The 24376-nt window shown below is 38.0% G+C and overlaps 3 protein-coding genes across 5 annotated transcripts in view; 1 reads left to right on the top strand and 2 right to left on the bottom strand.

Moving 5' to 3' along the window:
* Window positions 1-6882, bottom strand: part of erlin2 (ER lipid raft associated 2) — a 28118-nt gene extending 21236 nt beyond the window's left edge. The window contains exons 1-4 of one of the 2 annotated variants that reach the window (XM_056241373.1): window positions 6687-6882; window positions 5695-5799; window positions 5500-5581; window positions 5378-5424 (exon numbers count right to left, since the gene is read on the bottom strand). In XM_056241373.1, coding sequence (XP_056097348.1) covers window positions 5378-5424; window positions 5500-5581; window positions 5695-5798 — 233 coding nt within the window. In that variant the 5' untranslated portion in view covers window position 5799; window positions 6687-6882. The remainder of the gene's footprint in view (window positions 1-5377; window positions 5425-5499; window positions 5582-5694; window positions 5800-6686) is intronic. The other variant, XM_056241374.1, reaches the window with a different exon arrangement.
* A 960-nt stretch (window positions 6883-7842) lies between these two features.
* Window positions 7843-11258, bottom strand: fbp1b (fructose-1,6-bisphosphatase 1b). The gene is made up of 7 exons (XM_056241372.1): window positions 11018-11258; window positions 10349-10511; window positions 9990-10082; window positions 9748-9888; window positions 9499-9636; window positions 8485-8604; window positions 7843-8345 (listed from the first exon to the last, which is right to left on the bottom strand). Exons 1-7 carry the CDS (start codon window positions 11185-11187, stop codon window positions 8157-8159), a joined length of 1014 nt encoding a protein of 337 aa, XP_056097347.1. The 5' UTR covers window positions 11188-11258; the 3' UTR covers window positions 7843-8156.
* Window positions 11259-12241: 983 nt separating this feature from the next.
* ttc33 (tetratricopeptide repeat domain 33) overlaps window positions 12242-24376 on the top strand; it is a 54350-nt gene continuing 42215 nt past the window's right edge. The window contains exons 1-2 of one of the 2 annotated variants that reach the window (XM_056241375.1): window positions 12242-12277; window positions 13304-13531. In XM_056241375.1, the coding sequence (XP_056097350.1) occupies window positions 13305-13531 (227 nt within the window). In that variant the 5' untranslated portion in view covers window positions 12242-12277; window position 13304. The other variant, XM_056241376.1, reaches the window with a different exon arrangement.

The raw sequence follows: 24376 nt of genomic DNA, 5'->3' as shown, positions 1-24376 counted from the left end.
TCAGAGTTTATGGGCGTTAACGCGTCTCAATGTGTTGCTTCACATATTTGCGTTTGAATAGCGCGTGCTCTCCGTGGGCGTGTCACATTACCAGAGATAATCAGCTGAGAGAACGATAATGAGACGGGCTGACACGTCTCTCTTTTTATATAGATGACATAAACGGAGAATAATAATTTTAGTTTTGAATTGGATCATTTAAAAGTACAAACTCAAATGATTTAAAAGATATATTGCTCATGGCTGGGTGAATAGTATTAGCTGAGTTGTGTTGAAGATTAGAGACGTGCTCCAGAAAAAAAGTTCACGGTGACCGAGAGGCAGAACGCACACCCTGTTTATTTTCTTTATTTTACAAAAGCACAATATTTTATTTCGATTGTATGTGGGCACATAAAAAAGTAGACATTTAACAGATTATTTTCTCATATTTCTTAACTCTATATGAACAGAAATGATGGTAGTACTTTAAGTCTATTTTTCTGCTATGTGAAAAAAAACGAGCAAAACGCGCCGGCGCGTTTCTGGTCCCCAGAGGGTTAAATCACCTTTCTTTCCCATTCTGACATTCAGTTTGGAGTTCAGGAGATTGTCTTGACCAGGACCACACCCCTAAATGCATTGAAGCAACTACCATGTGATTGGTTGATTAGATAATTGCATTAATGAGAAATTGAACAGGTGTTCCTAATAATCCTTTAGGTGAGTGTAGTTGTGGTAGTGGCATCGATGATGGGTTTATAGAAAAGAAAGGGGAGAAAAAAAAGATAAAAACGGTACTTATATGCTAGATATATGTGTAGTTCATGCCTTTAAAGCCCTTCACACAAATCATATAGCAACAGTTAAAGGTAATTCAAAGTAATTGCAGAATACATACATATAATATACACATTTACACCGACAAACATTACACACCCATACATGCATATATACAGACACACTCACACACACACACACACACCTTCATATAGTTATATATACCCATATACCTAATAATAGAAATATTAATAACAATAATAATAAAATGTCTTAGGCATACATACATGCCTTACACATACATAATATACTAACTAGTAAAATGCAAAACAATACCACGAATATATCAGATGTCTTTATCCTTTACATTTCCTGATATATTAATACAGGTTATAAGTATATTCGGCTGTATTCAATAGCATTGCATGATATGCGTGTTTTACGTAATATAGGTAATTGGTGAGGCACACTAATGTTTAGGTATTCTGTAATGGTGCCAAATATTTGTTTAAATTTAGTTATTTTGTGTTTGAGGATAGCTGTCTGTTTTTCTTTGATAATGGTCTATTAATAGCAGTTGCCATTGTGTAATACTGATTTTATTTATATTTATATTTATTTATATTTGTATTTCTGCTTACCGTAAACTAAATGTATTTAAGCAGACTTGTTTCCAGAAATTGACATCTGTGATTATGTTAAGGTCATTTTCCCATTGTTTAATAGGTATCTGCCTGATATGTTGTATCTGTATTTGTTAATATAGTGTATAATTTGGATGGTAATTTTTTTGTGTTGCTGATTTTTTATTTATTTTTTCAATAAGAGGTAGAGTTTTAGGAAGGTTGCCAATCTTAGTTCTAATAGCATGATTAATTTGTATGTAATAAAACTACTGATCTTTGCCAAAATGATATTTTTCTATTAATTCTGAAAAAAGAACAGATGATGTAAATGTGTGAAGCCAGCAATTTTCCATTTTTCATTAATAAATGAAGATTTATTAGTGGTAAAATCTGGGTTATGCCATATAGGAGAGAAGGAGTGTGGTGTTATTGGCTTATGAGTTATTTGATTACTTTTCCACCATGCTAATAATGTTTTACGGATTTTCATGTTATTGCATAAATTATGAGCCTTAATTACATCAGTAATGTATGGTAAGTCGGATAATGAAATCTTTTAAAAATCTGCCTGTTCTAAGTCTAACTATGGGTTATGGGTATGATTGCCGTTTATCCATTTGCAGAGATATTGTAAGAGATCTGTTGTGCAGATAATGGTGAAAGTTGGGTGCCCCTAATCCTCCCATATCTTTGTTTTTCTGTAATGTGGTAATGCTTATTCTTATTTTTTAATTTTTCCAGTAGAATTTATTTATCTTGCTATTTAATGTGTCTAGCCATTTCTTAGTGGGTTGGATTGGTATCGTTGTAAATAGGTAGTTAATTTTTGGTAATATGACCATTTTTATTGCAGAGATTCTTCCAATTCATCCAACGTTTTAAATAATCTTCTATATATTTAAGTAATGGAATGAAATTAAGATTAAATAAGTCTGATAGGTTGGGAGAGATGTGTATTCCCAAGTATGTGATATTGCCTATATTAAATGGGATATTCTGATGTTCTATACATTGTAATGTTTTATTTATTGGTAGATTTGTAGATTTTGACCAGTTTATTGTATAATCCTAATGATATTGATAACTTCTATGAGTGACTTTTCTGGTTTTTGTAGGTACAGTAAAATATCACCTGCATATAGTGAGATTTTATGAGTGATTTGTTGGAAAGCCAGTGATATTATAATTTTGTCTAATTGCGGCGGCTAAGGGCTCTAAGAATAATGCGAATAGGAGTGGAGAGAGTGGACATACTTGTCTGGTCCCTCGTTGCAACTGAAATGATAGTGATATGATGTCGTTAGTGATAACTTAAGCCTTGGGTGTACTATACAATGTTCTAATCCAATGAATGAATGAATGATTTTCCAAAACCAAATTTTTGTAACGTTGCAAAAAGAAAATTCCAATTGACTTTGTCAAATGCTTTTTCCGCGTCTAGTGATACAATAATTGTAGTATTTTTTGGTTTGCTGATATTCATGATATTAAATAAGCGACGTATGTTGTCTGATGAGTGACGTCCTTTAATGAAATCTGTTTGATCTGGATGAATAAGACTTGAAATAACTGTTTCTAACCGTGAGGCTATGGTTTTACTAATTATTTTTTTCATGGCAGTATTGATAAGGGATATGGATCTGTATCTTGTGCATAATGACGGATCTTTATTTGGTTTGAGTAAGACAGAGTTTAGTGCTGTGTTCATATGCTGTGGGATAGACGAGCTGTTTTTAATTTCTGCTGACATAAAACTGTGGTGAAATAGTTGACCAAAAATGTTTGTAAAATTCTGGGGGGAAGCCATTTAAACCTGGTGATTTATTGTTTGGGCAGTTTCTAATATCATCATATTAGAATGATTTCTGAAGGACCATCCATGTGACACTGAAGACTGGAGTAATGAGGCCATCCATGCCATGGCCTTGCCATCACATGAATAAATTACTTTTAAAAAATATTTTAAATTGTAATACTATATCACAATAAGACTGTTTGCCTTTACTGTATTTTTGAATAAATAAATGCAGCATTAGTGAACTTAATAATCTTCTTTCAAAAACATCAAAAATACTGACCCCAAACTTTTGAACAGCATTCTTTATAGAAACATATGATAACATATTTACCCACATTAAAGTTGCAGTAAGCAATTACTGAGAAACACTCTTGATATTCTCGACACCCAAACAAACACACCCCTCCCTTCATTCCTCCACCCCCAAAATAACAAACACGCTATGCAAAACAAGCAAACACTAACTGCTGGCGCATCAGACAGCTCGCGCAAGTGTGGATGAATCAGCTGTGATTCAACAACAACAGCATATCTTCTGTGAAACATAGCAAAAACCAACAGTACTCATGTTACGTGTGGAGCAGAAACAAAGCAACCTCAGTGTCCAATTTCAGGCCTTCCCGCTCTCTAACGTCTCTCCAGTGCTGGAATTTTTTTTCCAATATTAATGCGGTTCCTAGCACTTGTCTGGTCATTCCTCCAATTATATTCCTCTGACCTTTTTCTCTTTGGTATTATCTCAGCCATCTCTCTTTAGTTTCTACAGTCTTTCTACAAATGTCCCGCTTGAATCGGTCCAATCTACTTTGTTTTTTCTCATATTTACACCACCACTACTATGTCCAAACACATTTTTTTAGCACACACACACACACACAGAATATTTTGGCAATCTAGCAAATGTTGATTTCATTTTCAACAGCATTTATCAGAAATCACTTCTGCACCTTTAAGTACATATAATAATCAAATACAATAAATACATTATTAATTACTGTTAAACCTCAGGGAAGAATAAGCGATTTATTTTTAATATTGAATCATTTAATATTCAACAATATTATTGATCTGCCTGTATTGACACCATTATATGAGAACTGAACTGAGCTGGACGATGACATCATGGTTTTCTCCAAAGTGGCTATATATATATATATATAAATTAATATTTATATACACTACCGTTCAAAAGTTTGGGGTCGGTACGATTTTAAATACTTTTAAAAGAATTCTCTTCTGCTAACCATGGCTGCGCTTATTTGATTAAAAACAACAGAAATCAGTTATAGTATTAAATATTATTCCAGTGTAAATCAGCTGTTTTCTGTGTGAATATATAGTAAAGTGTAATTTATTCCTGTGATCAAAGCTGAATTTTCAGCATCACCAGTGTCAGTGTCTTCAGTGTCAAATGATCCTTCACAAATCAGTATAATATGAGGATTTGATGCTCAAGAAACATTTATTATTATTATCAATGTTGAAACAGTTGTTGGTCTGTCAGTTGTACAGTTTTTTTTTTTTTTTTAGGATTCTTTGATGAATAGGAAGTTCAAAAGAACAGCATTTGTTTGAAATAGAATCTTTTGTAACATTATAAATCTCTTTACTGTCCTTGATAAATAAAAGTATTAATTTCTTTCCTCCAAAAAATAAAAATACAATTCTCACTGACCCCAAACTTTTGAACGGTAGTGTGTATATGTATATATATATATATATATATATATATATATATATATATATATATATATATATATATATATAATTAACTAAATTAATAACTTTTTTTATTAATCATCACTGAATTTACTTAAGCTGGACTGTGACGCAATCTTCTTCTGGAAACAAACTCTCTTGCATTATTTTCCTGTTATCTCTGTAAAGCTGCTTTGAAACAATCTGTATTGTAAAAAGCACTATATAAATAAAGGTGACTTGACTTTAACCAGTTTATCTGGACTTTTGTCAACTTTACTTTTATAGAACAGTAGAGAGATGACAGGAAATGATAAGGGAACAGAATTGTGATAGTCTTGACTGAGGTTGTTAGATGTTCTGCAAGCATTTCCACCAATAAAGTCGAAGTTTGGTATGTAGCAATAGAGAAAACCCAAACGCCTACACTAACGCTGACTTTCTTGCTCTTGCTTTGCATGCACATGATTCTAATTAAATGAACAATTAACCTCACCTTGTGCCGCATGGAACATTCTTTACTTCATCTGTTTGTAGGGTTGTCTTTACGAAAAGAGAGAGGATGCAATAAGAAAAAGAAAACTGAGTTTAACTATACATAAAAAGTCTGCCTTTTACCTGTACAGATTTGAATGAAGTAATGAACGGCAGCATTAGATGAAATCCAGGGCCACTGGTGGCGGTCAGCAGAGCTCCACCTCTGAGAGGAGAGAAGCACACACAGTTATACAAGCCATAGAGTAGAGACTGACATGCTGTGCAGCATCTGCTTGGTTCTGGGAGCAGATTATTGGACAATCTTGAGCAACTGACCTGTAGTAAACACCCACATGTCCTTCCTCAATCTTATGAAGAGCAGAAAACATTGCGGCTCCTCCTATGGCGAGGATCACAGAGGCAATCGCTCCCAATGTCATTCTGAACAAAAAAGACATGCGTTAATAGTTAACCTAATAAAGTACATCTCCATGCTATTAATAGTAAACAACACGTAAAGTACCTAATGTGCATTGTATGCATAATTTACCATTAATAGCCTCAAACAGGAAATGTGTGGTATTGTATCTTAGCAAACAAGGGGAAAAAAACAGATCCCAGAACAACTTGATAATAATAATAATTGTTAAAATATATTGTATAGGCCTACATGTAATTTTTTGTTGTAGCCTGCAGGTTAAAAATGCCCAAACTGGTTTGCTGTGCATCAACGATTAAAACGATTGTTTTGTGTATTTTATGGGTAACAGCTAGCAACATTAACTTACTTGCGTGAAAACTACCGAGTTCACGACAGATTGAGAGAGCATGTGGAACACTGACATTGCTGTGACTTTGTTGATAAGAGGATTGAGGAAACCAAGCACAAATACCTGAATGCAAATGTCTGTTTTATTGACTGTATATTGTTTGAAAATACCACAACCGAAACCCTCAGTTTAATAAGCACTAGACAAGAGAGTTCAAAGCGCGTGTTAAACGGTTTTAGGGTCAGAATAACATACAGGAAGTCTGAATTAGTGTTCGGTAAATACATGACATGATTGTCCAGAAGTTCCCGCTGGCTATGGGCTTTCTCTTGGTGTTAGACAAACTAATCGATACAGTTCTACAAATAAGTTACTGCTGTGTCAAAATCACAATACTATCTTAGCGACAAGCAACAATTTAACCAATAGTAAACATTACTAGCTAAGTTAGCTTTAAAAGATGTGTCTCTAAAGAAAATACTTGAGACATCCAGTCAACCCGATTACAACACAGAAAAAAATACTTTGTGGATGAATGCGAACTAAAGGTGATTTTACCTAAATACGCACTGTAACTGCTTCGCGGTGACCGGTAGAGAGACACCTGCGATCGATGAGGAATATACAGCGACGCTCTTTTGCGTCTGACGTCACCACAGTTTGACCTACTTTTCCGCTGTTGTTCGAGTATCACACCATATGATGGCGACAAATACCTTCCTATCAGAGCAGGATTGTAAAGTGATAAAGACGAACTGATGAATAAACGGAATTATTTACTTTTAAGTGTCTCAGTGTTATTTTACTATTATTTATATGCTATTATAGTATTTAGACCTATAGGCTATTCATATTTTGAATTATGAATCCGTTTTAATTTTAGTAATTTTGTTATGTGCTTTTGTCATTTCTATTTTTTTTCAATAGCCTACCATATAGCAGGGTCCTGGAGATTTTTGCTCCAACCCTAATTAAACACACCTGAATAAACCAATCTAGGTCTGGTTAGAACGCTATGTCGGGTGAGTTTTTATCGGGGTTGGAGCAAAACCCTGCTGCAGGATTGTGGCTCTCACGACCGACGTTGGCCACTAGCGGCCCAAGAATTGTTCCATTTATTTACTCTTTTTTTTTTTTTTTCATGCAGTCTTAAGTAGGCTAATATTACAGTTTTTTCGAGAATTCTATGTAGTGTTTCGTATAGGCTATTTTTTATATTTTCTACAAAAATATTCCTAAATGATTTAGGCTATTTACTTTTAAATACATTTTCACATTAGAGTTTAAGCACAACAGTTCACACAAACCTGTGGCATGCATGACATTCAATTCATCAAATTCAAATGTTGAATGATGTCCACACATACACCACCACATAGCTTTAACATGACTTACGGCAGGTTTCAATTCTCTTTTAATGAGTGATTTCTTTTAAAGCAGTCGTCCCTTTTGGCACCTATGACTATGATATGTTTTATCAAACCCTATTTAAATGGGATCCAAGATAGACTTTGTTCTAAAACCCCATCATAAGATACATTTTCAACTCGATAGCTAATGATTCATGGGCCATAGTGCTTGGACCCCTATGATTGCTGCTTGTGGCTATATTTACACTATGGCATGAGATTTGTGTTTGACTCCAAATAAATGAAAGCTTATAGCTTTTTTGCAATGATTTCTGATCATCAAATGATGTTTAATGCAGACACAGTTCAAACAAAGTTCTGATTTTATTTTCGAGGTGAACAGAGGTATTTAGGGCTTAATGGCAGTCACTTTACATTGTGGGATCAGATTATATATACTTATAATCTCTTTTTATTATTATTATGAATCCCATAACTAGGGGCCATAAAAGTAAAAAAAAATGACACAGAACAAACAATTGTGAAAATGGAACTTAAAATGGAAACTTCTTGTTCCCTATATACAACATGCTTCATGTTTTGTCCTTCTGTTTCACTATTTGTTTTTGAGGTTCAGTGGGATGATGATGGTTGTAGTCAATTTAAAAAAATGCGCATCTCATTTGGCGTGTTTCTTGTATATGGAGATATACTCCTGCACATCATCAGGGGAGCCCAGCACTACAGGAACCCTCTGGTGGATTGAGTCGGGTTTGATGTCTAGAACATTTGTGGCTCCTGTTGTTGCCATACCTCCGGCCTGCTCCACGATGAACGCCATGGGGTTGCACTCATACAACAGCCTCAGCTTGAGCCAAGAAAGAAACTTGAAATCAGTTTGCCTCAAAATACATTTTAATATGACATTGATCTTTTTATAACACAAATGCCTTGTGATGTAGTTAGCATTTCAAAGCATTCACTGTTTAACTATGTTTTTTTCTCACCTTGCCCTTGGGGCTCTTGACATTAGCAGGGTACAGGAAAATTCCACCATAGACCAGCGTCCTGTGCACATCAGCTACCATGGAGCCCACATAGCGCCCTCCATAGGGTGAGCTGCCATCCTGCAGGTCAGAGCAAGAACATTATCTTCACAGTCAGTGGAAGAGCCTAAGAGGCGTATTATGTTGGCTAAAAATATTCACTGTGCTGAATTGGACAAACGTTCTATATAATGTTCTATATATACTGCACATTCAAAAGAGAAAAAGGTACTAAGAAACTATTTTAGTCAAAAATTTGCATTTCAATTTCCCAAAAATTTACTTGAGTGAAAGTAAAAATGTTTTCATTTAACTTTAATGGACTTACTTTTTTTATGAATAAATTAACAATTTTATTCAGCAAAGATCCATTAAATGAACCAAAAGTGACAGTATAAATACATTTATAATGTCACAAAAGATTTCAATTTGGAATAAATGCTGTTTTGGACTTTCTATTAAACAGAGAGTCCTGGAAAAAAAAAGTATTATGTATTACACTAAGCAGCACAACTGTTTTGAATATTGAATCTTGAGCATCAAATCAGCATATTAGAATGATTGCTGAAGGATGATGTGACACTGAATCCTGGAATAATTGCTTCTAAAATTAGGCTTTGCCATCTTTGTAATTCATTTCATTTTAAAATATACTGAAATTTTTTTAATTTAAATTGAAATAACATTTCACAATATTGCTGTTCTGACTATAATTTTTGATCAAATAAATGCAGCCTTGGTGTGCGTGAGACTTGGGAACCCCCCCCCCCCCCCCCCCCCCCAAAACATAAAAATCTTACTAACTCCAAACTTTTAAACGGCAGTCATTTATCTTAAGTCTTTAGTTTAGACTAGACTCTACCATGATGTTAACTAAAATCACCACAGTTACTAAACAGAATGATACGATATAATTCTTGGATGTTTTTTTATAGCTCGGACCCTGAGATATGCTCAGAATCTGGGGGCTCTTACCTCTGGGAATTTCTTCTTTTGCAGATATTCTGTGACATCTGGGTAAAAATGCTGTGCGTAGCCTTCATTGAGACTGTATATCTTTCCCTTCTTCTTAATCCTGACATTCTGGTCCACAAGTATGAACTCACCGATGGCCTAATGATGGAGGAGGAAAGGATGCAGAAGATTAAACTTTTAAGAGGTAATGCATTGAAAGTATATATACTTCAGCATATAAGGTATGTAACATAATGCTTGCTGACATACAGGATCAAGCATAAAGCAGTTGACTCCCTGGCCTGTGGAGAGAACCATCATGGTAGCACTGCCATAGAGAGCATACCCTGCTGCCACAATGTTTCTGCCGCTCCTCAAAGCATCCTTCTCTGAGGGCTCATCATCAGTTTCCTGGAGATCATGTGCACACAAACAAACAAACAAACAAAAGCATTTATTTAGATGACTGTAAAGATATCTGTTTGAAGTGGATCTGAAAATCTGGACTGTACCTTTCTGTAGATTGCAAAAATGGTTCCAATAGAAGCTAAGCAGTCAATGTTTGAAGAGCCATCCAGGGGGTCAAAGCAAACCACATATTTGCCCTGGGCGAACACAAATGCATTAAAGTAGCTAGTTAATACTGATGGATTTAATGAAGCAACAAACAAAATGATTTCACTGACCACAATACAGACCATTACAAACAAGTAGGATAATTCACATATTACTTTGGCAAAAATTCAGACTAAAATTATATTAAAACAAAACACCCGCATGTTATTAATTAGATTTTAATTTTAAATTTAATTTTACTTTTAATTTAAGGTTGGTCAAAAAAAAAAAAAAAACAACAACAACAATGACACACCCTTTTCTCTGGTTCTACAATAATGGCCTTCTCATCTTCTTCAGACACCAAAACACAGGATGTGAAGGAGGATTTAATCATGTTTATAACAAGATCATTGGACAGGACATCCAACTTTTTCACTTGGTCACCTGTAACATTTGTGCTCCCGGCAATTCCATAGCTGAGAAAGAGAGATGGAGATTTATAACAGTGATTGATTCATGCAGAATTGTGTGGCTTATGCTTTTCCTCTTACAGTGCTGATAACGGGAATGAGTCGACCTTTGCCCCTATATTTCAACAAGAGACAAGGTCTAATCATTGCCTCAGTCTGCAGTGTGTTTGCAAAGTAGCTGAACTGATCAGCCACTACAACCAACAGTGAATTGAAGTATAGTATATATATATATATATATATATATATTCAATTGTGCAAGCATGATGCATGTTTTGCACAGATGAAAATTAAGGTTTAAACTATTGAGAAGGTTCTAATCAATGGGACACCAAACCAAATTGAATATTCTGGGAAGTGGTAGTGTACATTGAATACCGCACTTTTTTGTACTATAGGATGCAAAAATTAACGGTCTAAAAATACAGTCATATACTGTTATTTAATATGGCTACACTTTCTGTGAAAGTCTAAATGTTTGCGTGGTGAAGATGCAACAATAGGCTACTCACAGATTGGCAATCCCGGCTTTTCTGACAGCTGTGGAAATGGCTTTGACGGCTGTGCACATGGAGTTGAGAAGGGTTGTAAGCTCCCCCGTTCCTTTGGCTTTTCTGCCTTCTTCCAAGACAAACCTAGTGAGGGTCACCACATTGGTATCAAATGCACCTCTGTCTGACATGATGACTGACTGCTGGAGCGTGAAACCTCCTCTGAGTTCCTGCAGATTCCTGTCAGAAAGGGTGTATTAGAACTTAGTCTAGATATTTGACTGGGTTTAAAGGGGGAGTGATGGTAGTTTAGCCAATTGCAGGAAGGGTTAGAAGGGAGGAGTGGTTTTTTGCACATGTAGTTAATGGAGGTGAGGGCCTGGCCGAAGTCCATAGAGTTTATCACAGATTTTACCCTGAGTGCAGTGGGACAGTCAGTCAGTATCAATGCAGCTGATTGTATCGGTTTCACTGATTTGTGATTGACTGTTTAACTTTTTGCTCTTCACATCTATATGCAGCAAATTTGATCTACAGTAGATCTTAGTTTTAAGATCTGTTCTTACAATGAAGTATTAAAAAGGATGGATGATGAAATCACTGAATATAGCTATTCTACTCTACAGACATTATTTTGCAACATTCATTTATCTGTTTACCTAAAGATCCACATATGGCATAGCTGTTGTGACTAATGATTGATCAGCAGTTCAGAACTGTCAGCAGAAATAGTTCATGTGCACAGGATGTCCGTGATCAATGTGCAGCTCAAAGGTTAGTGTGCTTTGAAGGTTAATTGGCCGCATAACAGTGGGGCAGTGGGATTCTTACACAAGATTATAACAAACTTACATTAAAAAAATATCAGGTTCCTTAATGTTTCTTCTCTAATCTTCGCTGCATTGATTTCCACATCTATAGGTCAGTTTGAACAAAGGGCTAAACATGATGGTAATGTACAAAAATGCAAATGATGCAAATAATAATATAAGATAATTAAAATCATGTTTTACTATAAATAATGTGGGGAAAACAGGAGGTTCATCTTGGCTCTTGATGAATACATGATTATTCAATTGATCAATGTAAGTTCATTTGTTTATCTACAAAATAAAATGCCCATGTTTTTGCTACCACATTATATAAATAGAAAGAAAGAAAAACAGGACTAACAGAACCAGCCTCGCTTGTCAGAGGGTTGATTGGGTCTGTCTCTTTACCTTTAAGAGAGTTGTACACTACTTCCGGGTTAGAGGGCGGAGTGGACAAGTCAAAACATTCGTAAGTAACGCGTTGTTGCAACAGAACCACAATCTGTCAAGTGATGCTGTCGTGAATTAATTACTATTTAAGAATCAGGTTGGGCTTTCTGGACCTTATATTTTAACGTATGTGTTCAGCCGCACGCGCAAACATAATCATTCTTCAGAAAACTGACTGCGTTTAGTGGCTGCCGCTTTGTGTTTTTGTGATTCAGACATGAGTGTGACCTGTGCAGCTGTAAAACAGTCATCTGTTACTTCAGCTCCAGACGGTTGTTGGCTGCATTTGCATTACAAGTGCACTTGACCTGATTGCAGTTAACTTACAGGTTCAATATGAGACGACTAACGTTACCTAGAAATTTACAGCCGAATTAAGCCATTATTAATGCAAAGACAATCATTTAAGATGCATTTATTTTAATCACTTTAACCACTTTAAAATAATTGTAGATATATCCGTTTGAATAAAATCTTTAGCCTTAACATTTCAACGAAACTCATTCAGTCTATTTCTGTTCTTTGATTTCAAAGGCAAATATACAATATAGCGTTGTTCAAATATATATATATTTTTGTCAGAACCTTTGCATTGAAAAAGCAGTGTAGTATTAATACTCTTTGAAATCAAATCATGCAATGATCTTATAAAATAAATAGGTCTAATGCGTGAATTAGGTACCCAAATTATATTGTAGGCTATATAATACCAATACCTTCAAGGTTTGGCCTCAGAATAATATTAAATGTCCTTATTATGTCTTTAACGTAAACGTATTCCTAAATTATACGTTTTGGTAATGACATGTAAGATAAAATGTGTAAATGTGCCTTGTGTTGGAGTGCGTGATAAGCTGAAAATAACAGAACTTCTTTTGAGTTACAATTGGCAACTTTTATTATTAAAAAGTTTCTTGAAACTGCGTGGCTGTTCTTTTAATCTTTAGATTTTTTCATAGTATTCACAGTTGTCAGTTTCACAGCAGCTGTTCCTTTTTAATTGAAAGAATTGATTTAATAAATGAGTTATTGTTTGTTTTGTCAGGATGGCCTCCTTCGGCTGGAAGCGTAAGGTGGGGGAGAGAGTTTCCAAGGCGACGGTGGAGCAGTTTCAGCAGGACTCAGAGAAGGTGGATGATGAGGGTGATGTGGAGAAGGAGGGAGTTGATTGGTTGCACGTGATCAAACGGCGGCGAGAGGTGCTGCTGGAGGATTGTGCTGCTAAGAGCAAGAGACTAAAGGATGAAGGAACGCTGCTCGCCGAGCAGGGCAGGTAGGTGTTTGTGTGCTTGTTAAATCCAAATGTCTAATTCCAGCAGCCTTGTGTTTTAAAGTCAGCATGAAGCAGAAGTTGCGATTTGTCTTTTCTTCCCTATTGTGATTTATATTCTGGTGAATCGGCTTCTTGAACTAGAAAAAATGTAGGGTGGGACTTGATTTTGTCCACCAGTAATTGATTGGATGGTTGGATCATTGTGGCTTGCTATTTGCTGTGATCGGATGTGAGTGACAGGTTGTACCGCCCTCGTGCCAGTAAACACGTCATCAGAGAAGAGAAGTCACTGCAAGTGGGAAGGGAAGTTATTTTGATTAAAGATAATGAGGGCACGTGAATAATTATTATTATTTTTAAATATATTTATATATATATATAAATAACGGATAAATCGCTAATAATAAAATCTGCATTATTGCATAAAAAAATAAGGTGTCAGTTTTGACTCCCTTGCTACATAGTATACTGTATATGGGGTCAATGACATGAAGTGCATATTTTTGTGTCCAAGTGCATTATTTCCTTTTAAAATAATTTGACAAATTCATGACATATATCAATTTATTATACTATAAAACCTATTTAGTTTGAATTCATTTTTAGTTCAAATATTCATGTTCATATATAGTTCATATTATTTTATGTTTTGTTGTCTTAGTTCACTTTAAAATTAAAATTAGCCCATGATTTACTCACCTTCAAGCCATCCTAGGTATATATGACATTCTTCTTTCAGACGAATACAATCAGAGTTATATAAAAAAAATATCCTGGCTCTTCCAAGCTTGATAATGGCAGTCAATTGCAACCAACAGTTTGAAGCTGAAAAAAGTGAATCCATCCATCATAGATGACCTCCACATGGCTGCGGGGGGTTAATAAAGGCCTTCTGAAGCAAAGCGATGAGTTTGTGTAAGAAAAATATTCATATTTAAAACTTTAAAGTAAAATGACTAGCTTCCGAAAGCCAAATTCAAATTAATCTTTTGATAAATGCACTTTTTGTGTACATGTTTTGTACATTGTACTTATATTTAAAAAACACCTGCATGTAATTACATCTGTAATTAATTTCTGTAATGACATCTATAATTACACTGTTGATCCTTTCCTTAACCCACCCTTAAACCTAACCGTACCTGAATCCCACCTCAATAACAGCAAAAGTGTTTTGCAATACAACATCAACACAATAAGTACATTGTTGTACCTGTTTTTTTTTCATTGTATTTTTTGTAATGGAAGTACATAATAGTTAATGACACCTAATATAAAGTGTGACTAAGCTATCTGCTTGATTTGAAATGATAGGTCCCATTTTAAGATACACGTAGGCCTGTGAAAAACTCTTCTCTCGTCTTACCTGATTTTGTCTGTTCCACACTCTATAGGCAAGTGCCAGACACAACCCTTCCAGGAAAACAGACTGACAGCTGTTTCGCCCTTTACGGTTATTCATCTGTTAGTTGTTTTTTAAGTAGGTCAATGCATTGGCCTGCAACATGACACAGCAGTTATTGTCAATGATAAAAACAGTTTGAATTCATCAGCCAATAATATAAGGGCCTGGTCTTATGTCAGGGGTAGGGAACCTACCATTTTTAATGCATTTTTTTTTGAAAGAGCTAATGCAAAAACTAATGTTTTACTATTACTATTATTATTTTACTAAACTCTTTTTTTAAGCGCATTCTCTGCAAACCCCTGCTGTGTGAACTGGACTGGACAACAGTGCAAAAGAACCACTCTTGGTTCTTTATAAATATTTTATAAGATCACATGTGAGTGTGTTTTTGTTAAATGTAGTGTGATATTAAAGTGTTGAAGGGTGCATGATTTAAAGTGACAGAATGGATTATTATGTTGGGGCAGTCATGGCCTAATGGTAACAGAGTTGGACTGGTGACCCAAAGGTTGCTGGTTCGATTCCAGTACCGGCAGGAATATGACTGAGGTGTCCTTGAGCAAGGCACCTAACCCCCAATCGCTCCCCGGGCGCCACTCAAGGCTGCCCGCTGCTCCGGGTGTGTGTATCCACGTTTGCAGTGTGTGTGTGTTCACTACTCACTACTCTGCTCCTAATGTGTGTGCACTTACTTGGATGGGTTAAATGCAGAGGTCAAATTCCAAGTATGGGTTACCATACTTGGCCATCACGTGTCACTTTCACTTTCACTTTCACTCTGTGCTTCATTTTCTTTCGGTAACTTACAGAGATGGAGATATGAGCTGTGTCTGTCATCTGAAGGTTTCAGATTCAGTCTCTATCTTCCATAGAAGTCAAGCCTGACATCGTCATACTCAGATTCTAGTCAGAATGTGAGTCTGATACTGCTCCATTGGGCTGTGATTATGGGGCGTGTTTCAACCGAACCAGGAAAAAAATGCCTCTGCACTCAATTGGATAGACCGAATCCCTGAGGAAGGACGGCAAAAACATCTTTCCGATCGACAAATGCCTTGATTGCGGTTCTCTGTTCCTCTTTTAAATGAATGCACAGTCTAGATCCTGTCTAGAACAGGCGCGATGGCCTAAATACTCCAGTGGCAGCCATTCTTTGGGTGCTTCTCAATATCCCTCCTCGTCTCCTCTCTCCTCCGTCCTCCATCCTATGACCCGGAAACCAATCAAGCTCAGCCATCTTGAAGGACATCTCAATTTCTAATTGCACAGCGAGGAGTCGAGGATCGAGGAGTGAGGAGGCTTCCAGAGGAGTCATGAGCAAGGATACACGGGTGTATCCTTTGCGGAAGTGTTTTATCGACTAAACGTGACGCACGTATAAATTCTCCTCCCCTTTCACATCGGTCACAATCATTTTAATTTGTACTTTACCTTTGCAGTTTATACAAACCACACATCTCACATATTTCAACAGGCAATCTTGCTTTATTATTATTTATTACGAATTTCTTAAATAACCAAACTTCAACAACATAAGGGCAGATCCTTTGAGCGCTGCTGATGACGCCGTGAAGTGACGCTCGAGTGATCAAGTATTCCAATGTATAAAAAAAAACTTTCATTTGATTCCTCCACCCTCCTTTACTTTCCTTGCAGCCTTCCCTCACAACCTACAGGGGGTGGAGCTGAGACACGAGGAAAGGTATGAGGATGCAAAAATAATAAATGAGAAGCACCCTTTGTTGTAAACGAATTCAACCCAAGCACTCTTTGGTGACGTGGATGATTACGTTACTGTTGATCATCTGTCCATCATCGTATAAATCCCACCCTGACAATTTGATTGGTCCGAACAGCTTTGGTTCGGGCATACTTGCTTCACAACGGATCAAGTCCAGACCGAACTTCCCATCCTCAAATGTTGTGGGCGGGGCTCAGTTCGGCTGGCATCCAGGCTAATAGAAGTCTGCAGCGTGACACAAATGCTTCGCTCTCCACTCAGATATAAAAGCTGCTGTCGGGTAATTTAGATTTAACGAGCCCCATGATTTTGGTCAGAGGCCACGGGCTCTCAACCACTGGTCTTAGGATATCAATTATAACAGTACCACATTCATCCAACAGATGGGGCTGTGGGTTCACTATGGACTTACTGCATGATTGTGGATGTCACTTGTTTGGTTCAAGAAATTCATTAAATGTGCCGTCTCAAACAAATCTATCGTATGGCTTCAGAAGACTTGAAATAGAAGTTGAATGGAGTATGATACTTTTCATGGTGCCATTTTTGAGCTTGACAGAGCTCATTCAAAATCTTTTTTTTTTTTGTTACTTTTTTCAATTAAATGTATGGGTTTACTGACCTTTTGAGATCAGCCAGCTACTTACATTATCCATCCTGAATGAAAACATAGATAACTTAGATTAGCAAGGATTTAATTTCATTTATTTTATTTGATAGGGACAATGCTCATTGATCAACAAACAAGTTACTTTCTGTAAACAAGCCAGAGTTAGCTACAAGTGCTAGTTTCCATCTGTTATTCATACATTCTGTCAATTACTTTGGATATCATTTATTAAGCCTAACACTAGCTGAAGAGGCCTAGACAGGAGTTCAGTGCAGTTCGTAGAAGCTGAACATTTTAGCACTCAAATGGGACTTTAGTTTTAGCATGTCTGTGAAAAGCTCAACCGACGGTCATGAAGCAAGACTGAGTGTATTGCTGAAAGGTAATACATTCCAACTTGTGCACTTTGCTTTAGTTCTTTATTTTATTAGATAAGTAATTATGTCATTGTTTAATATGCACTCTCTGTTCCTGAGGCAGCATTTCTTATATGAAAAAGTGTAGCAGGTGGGTCCGTATAAACATTACGATAGTCATCACTTTAAGCTGAGTGGGTGTTACAAAGGACGATACAGAGAGGACAAGGGGCTTCTTTCTCAAGTTCCTCATCCTTTTACCACTTAACCAGAACAATAAGTCAAAATAGGCCACTTGTTTTCTCAGCGTCCAAAGAAAGGCTATAAACGTCATAGCCAGCAAGCGCTTGGAGAGGATAAAAGAATAGCTTGAATTTACTGGAAGATGGTTTAGAGACGTGGATTAAAAACAAGCTGCCGTTATTGCGGCCTTGTTAAGCCTTAACAAGTCCATGAGAGGTCAGGGTAGAGTGTCACTCTTCAATTTTACATCCTTTTAGCTCCTTCTTTTCTTCTCCATAGCTCTCTGTCTTTAGATTCTTTAAGACTGTAGTCTGAAATGCTGTTTAATGGCATGATTAAGCAGCGCTTTGGTTCTAACTGTGTAATAGTGTGCTGTAGGTCGCTGCCGCTCGTGATGTGATTACTGTAGCACTATGCCAATATTTGTTGCACCTGTTTTTCAGAGGAGTTAAATGTGTTTGCCAGAAATGTGATGATGTCTCTAAGGTGTTGATAGCAGCTGGTCTTTGGTGGGATGTTGAATTTATTTATTGCCAGATCAAGTCAAGTAAATGACAGGGCCACTGGTTTTAGTGTTTATGTATAATGAATTACCCCTGCGGCTCTCCTTTGCTAAAGTACAGTTTGTCCCTGTAGTGATCTTTGGCTGCAGATTTGTTGTTTTGCGTTTGATCAAGACAGTCTTAAAGTTGGGCGCATAATGTTGTCTTAACATAGCTGGTAACCGTGCAGTGTAGTGCTTTGAGTGAAGTGTTTTGTTTTTTTAGTGGTGAAGTTTGTGTTTACATAATATGTGTGTGTGTACTGTGTATAATTATTTTGTATAAATACACACATATGCATGTATATATTTAGAAATATTTGCATGTATATACTGTATTAAAAAAATTGTTCTAATGGAAAAATAGCTAATAAAAATGTTATAAATATTGCATAGTATCATAAAATGCCTTCAAAATACATTCTGAATAATATAATCAAAAAATATTATTGAACAAAAATATAATACATTGTTTTTTCTGGGGAAAAAAAGAAGTTACATTTCAAGGCTTCGGTCACTTTTGACTGCGACGGAGCCAAGTGTGTCCCCTAAAAGAAGAGGATTTGAGGGTATTTGACCTGAAAAGTCCTTGAGAGGTCCTTGAATTTCAGGTTAACCAAGGTGTGGGAACCCTGTATATACTGTATATGTATTTATACATAATTTTATATTTTATATATATATATATATATATATATATATATATATATATATATATATATATATATTAATATATACATGCATGTGTGTATTTATATATACAAAATAATTATACACAGTACACACACACATATATTATGTAAAAACAAACTTTTATTTTGGATGTGATTAATCGTTGCCCAGCACTAGTTTTTGTTTTATATAATTATAATTATAGATAACTGTGGTGATGTTGTTGGTGAAAATGAACATGGTTCAACTCTGCTGGTTTCTGTACCTGTTTGTTCATCCTGTTCAAGTGTTCATTCATCCCTGTTTATTGCTACTGGACATTTGAACTTTTTTTTCATACGATGATTTTCAAAAAAAAAAAAAGGGGGAAAAATAGATTTGAACACTACATTACGTGTCTTTTTTTGCTTTTTGTTAAGTGCCCCATTTAACTGTGAAGGGCAAAAATAGCACTGTGTTACCAGGGAGGACTTAATTAGAAAAGGGTTGTCTTGGCTCATCCGACCTTGGTATAGTCATACATGCATCACTATTCTATGAGAATGTTAATCCTAGACCCTTATAGATTTGAATGTACAGTATTTCAGTTCAGTACAGTACTGGAGATCTGGAACACATTGACATTGGTAGAGGATCCATAAAATACACGCATTTACATATAAACTTTACAGTTAGATTGTGGAAGTGCTCACATAATCAATTTATGTTTTATACTATCTGAATAGGAAGATAGCATTACTCTTAGTCTATCCCTCTGAGATTTTTATTGTAGAAATGCAGTGTCTTTCTGGAGCTATCAAGGGATATTTCATCAAAAGTTTATATTTTGTCTTTTAGATGACACTTTTTATCAGAATGATTAACCATACATGCATATATTTTATAAAAGCCAACCATATTTGCAGTAGAGTAGAAGAGATGCTACAGCAGGTAACTTGAAGTGACTTTCATTCTTTCGAAGCCATTATGGCTGGGGTCAGTGATGATACCCCCTTAAACAATGATCCTGGCCTATGCTTAACACCAGTAAGTGAAACCCCAGCAGCCCCTGAAGAGGCGTGTTGCCCCGGCGACTCATGTAATCAAGTTTTTTTGAAGAATAAGTGGATTGTGATGAGGAAATTACATGGAGCTGGAGGAGGACAGTGGGTGCAGGTCAGCACAATGTACTCACTATGAGACTGCATTTAATAACTTGTGTTTTTATATCTTTTTACTGGTGCATATAAATGTTGTATTGGTATCCAGCAGTATTCGTAGAAGATGCTGTGTATTTATTTTAAACCCTGTAGAACAAGTTGAAAGTTGGCTTTTTTCAGGAATTTGCCTAGCGTACTTTGTCATTTAATTAGTTCCATTAGTTATCCCAGTATTAACATGACATTCTACTTAGATTGTTTCTTTTACTTTTTGGTAGGATTTTTCCTGGAAGGTACTCTTCTTCTTTTTTTTACGCTAAATTATACATTTAACAAAACATTCAGTTTAGGAGAGTTGCTTTTTTTGACCAGTGTGTGACCCCAAATTTTAAAAAGGGCATGTGAACGCCCTCATAATCCTTGTCTCGTTGATGTTTAGTTGTCTTCAATGAAAAAGTGACAGGACAGATGGCTTGTGTCTCCTATCACTAATGTTGACACATGTTGGAGCTTTTCCGCTATTAGTGGAGCTATTTCCTGGATGATATTCATTTCGATTTAAACTTTCCTGCAATACTTCATTAAGTGGGATGAAATGAGACAACTTTTAAGTTTCCATTGGAGAATTGATTATAAATGTTTATATATCTGTAATTTAAGTTCCGAAAGTGCAACGGGCCAGATTTTGGTGCCAAACTGAAAACACAACAGCAGGTGATCTATTATTACCTAGTCAGCATATTCCTAATGCTGGACTGAACTTTAATATCCATCTCTTGCTGATAAATTTGTTCTCTGTTTTTGATAAGCATAATCAGTGATATTAAGACTTAATGCCCCAATGTTATGAAATTCCAAATTTTTTGTCTTTATATTATCTGCCTTTTTAAATTAAAAACTGATTAAGTTTCCAGGGGGTTCATGAGATATAGATGGCTCAGCAGGGAAAGTCTAAGGCATAGTTACAAAGTGAAGGACAAATAGTACTTTGACCCTGTAGTGTCATAGTGTCACTTACATTAGGGATGATGGTAAAAGTTAATAACATCTCTCAGCTTCACATGACTCAAGGCTCAACATGGCTATAAAGACAACATACCAGGCTCCAGCACATTGTACTGTGATGTTGTGTAGATGTTCTCTTATGAGAGGTTCTCTCGTACTGCGTAATATCTTACGCTAGGGGAAAACATCTTTTCCACGAGATATTGAAGCCAAAAATTATCCTTAATTTTGAATTAATGTAAAACGCGTTGCGGCAGCATGCAGACATAGGCAAGGCGGCTCGCGTGCCTATTGGCTGTCCTGTGGCAACTGCAGCAACCTATCGAGAGAGGCCCTTGGTGACGTCAGATCCAATGGGGGCGCTTTGTGCCCACTACGTCACCTCCCGCCAAAGCGGGCGTGGCCTGGGCCTACAAATATAGCTCGATGGGCTGATATAATCTGATTTTTCATCTCTTCGGCGAAGCTCACGCATCGCTGGATCCGGAGTGAAGAAGCTGCGCCGTCTGAGAAAAGCTTTCTGCGGGACGAGCCTTTGCATCTGAAGCCGCTGGCCTTCATCTCGCCGCCTTCAGTCGGCGTACCTGCTACGCTTTCCGCCGTTTATATCCTTTTACTCTGCCGAGTGTGTGTTCGCCGCTGCGACTCACACTCTCTCTCTCTATCTAAAAGAGCAGCGTCTTTTTAAAGATGCCTCGTTCCTGTGGCTCATGCCGAGCTGCGCTCAGCGACGGGGACCGCCATTTCATCTGCGTTTCCTGCCTGGGTAAGGATCATGCAGCTCTCGCGCTCGCTGACGGCGGCTGCCATCATTGCAAGCTATTGCCATGGTGACTCTGAGGACTCGCCTGGCATTTTTCTCCGAGTCTGCACTTCCGCCCGCTATAGTGCCGCGCCGTAAAAAGCGCCGTACTCAGCGGGTCCCCGAGTCTTCTCCAGCCCGTGAAAGCTCGCTGGTTCGCCCTCGAGCTTCACCAGCTTCACTCGAGTCGCTCACCGACGGACAATGGCCGCCGCTTCCGCCATTAATGACGACGAGATAGCTGTAGAGGAGGCCAGCTGCTCTATCCTGGCGTTGGACAGTGAGGATTGGGTGAGCTCTGTGGACCTCCCCCCTCTGCCTGCGAGTCGTCAGGGAAACGGGCCAGCATCGAATCCGAGCTGATGCGTCTACTCTCACAGGCCGTGGCGAGCCTCGCCCTTGAGTGGGTGGCGCCCGTGCACAACCGACTGGATGGATGTTTCCTGCAAAGGGGCCGCGTACCTCTGTCTCAGCAGCATTCTCCGTGGTGGACGGTGCTAAAGACAGAGAATAACACTCCAGTAGAAGAAGCTGTAGCGGCCCACCTTTGCACGCCCTCTGCTGGACGGCGAGCTAAGACGGCGCTACATTCTAAAGCTTGCCGCACTACTTCCGCTATGCACAGCCGCGCTTATACCGCCGCTGGACAGGCTGTATCGGCATTACACTCAATGGTCGTACTGCAGATCTTCCAAGCCGACCTTCTCCGAAAACTGGATGAGGAAGGACCGGAATCTATCAGCGTGCCGGATTTGAGGAGCGCTACGGACCTGGCTCTTCGCGCCGCGAAATCCACTGCACAGACCATTGGGCGGGAACATGGCTTCTCTCAGCAGACATGGACTATCCTTCCATTGTTATGCTGACGACATGCAACTTTATATCAAGACTGCCTCAAGCCCCTCCATAGCCATGTCACGACTCACTACATGTCTTGAGGAGATAAAGGCATGGATTAAAAGCAACTTCCTCCAGCTGAACTCTAGTAAAACTGAGGCATTACTTGTTGGCACCCCTCATCAGATTCGCTCCTCTCACATATCTCAGTTTATCTTTGATGATCAGGTCATCACTATCTCCTCCTCAGTCATAAACCTAGGGGTTCGGTTTGACCCGCAGCTGACCTTAAATATCCAGAAGCTTCAATATATCCAGAATAGCGCTGCCAGAGTCCTAATGAGAGCCCGAAAATATGACCACATAACTCCAATTCTACACTCACTGCACTGGCTCCGTTTCATTCCGGATCGACTACAAAATCCTCATGCTTACACAAAAATGTATCACCGGACATGCACCACCATATCTACAAGAACTCATCACTTTGAAATCCTCCCCCCGCACCCTCAGATCATCAGGCCACTTGCTTCTTCAGGTCCCCACCACCAGGCTTCGTACCATGGGGGTCCGAGCTTTTTGTTCAGCTGCACCGCGGCTTTGGAACCACCTCCCGAGTGAGCTGAGAGCAGTACAGAGCCTGGACACTTTCAAAGCAGAACTGAAGACTTTTTTTATTCAGAAAGGCTTTTATGTGCTGATTGTTTTTATTATTTTCTAGTTACTGTCGTTCTCCTGTGTAGCACTTTGAGATTCTTCGGAATGAAAAGTGCGTTATAAATAAAATATATTATTATTATTATTATTATTATCTCACTGTTGCTGAGAGACACCTATGGCTGACGTTATCTGAGATGCCGGACGCGGAGCGCTCCGCGTTCCTCGACGCGCCCATCTCCCCAGCTGGCCTCTTTGGATCATCCGTCAAAGATTTTGCGGATAGATTCGCTGAGGTTCAGAAGACGTCACAGGCTATGAAGCACTTCTTACCAAAGCGCTCTAGCTTCGCAGCAGATCGCCCAAAACAGCCGTCTGCTCGAAGCTCCCAGCCACAGCCTCCGCCCGCCGCCGCTTCACAGCGCCGTCAAGCCCGGGCCCAGAGACCACGCTCTCGCTCTGCCGGCCGCCGCCCCCCTCCGTGTGGGCCCCGGCGAAAGATTGAGATAAAGCCCGAGGCCTCAAAGTCTTCCTAGCCCTCCTAGGAAAACAACGGTGTTTAAGTCTCGCCGCGGCCAGACTTCCACCGAAACTTTTCGCTCGTTCAGTTCCAGAAAATGCAACTTTTCCAGTGTATTTTGCAGTAAACAAGCCGGTACCACGGCCCACTTGCCTGCACACAAATGCCGTTTCCACGGCGACCCAGATAAATCACATAAACAGTGTAATTTCTGGTATTCCGGCCACAGCCGATTAGCCTGGCTGCGCCCTCCTACGCACTTCCGCTCAATTTCATTTTCCTTCAGTACTACGTCTGGGACTGCTGTATATTCT

This window comes from Rhinichthys klamathensis, unplaced genomic scaffold (assembly GCF_029890125.1).
Source record: "Rhinichthys klamathensis goyatoka isolate OS25496 unplaced genomic scaffold, OSU_Roscu_1.1 h1tg000639l_1, whole genome shotgun sequence".
In the NCBI taxonomy this organism is placed as follows: domain Eukaryota; kingdom Metazoa; phylum Chordata; class Actinopteri; order Cypriniformes; family Leuciscidae; genus Rhinichthys; species Rhinichthys klamathensis.
The sequence above is the reverse complement of the archived record's forward strand: the minus strand, read 5'-3'. Positions and strand labels throughout refer to the sequence as shown.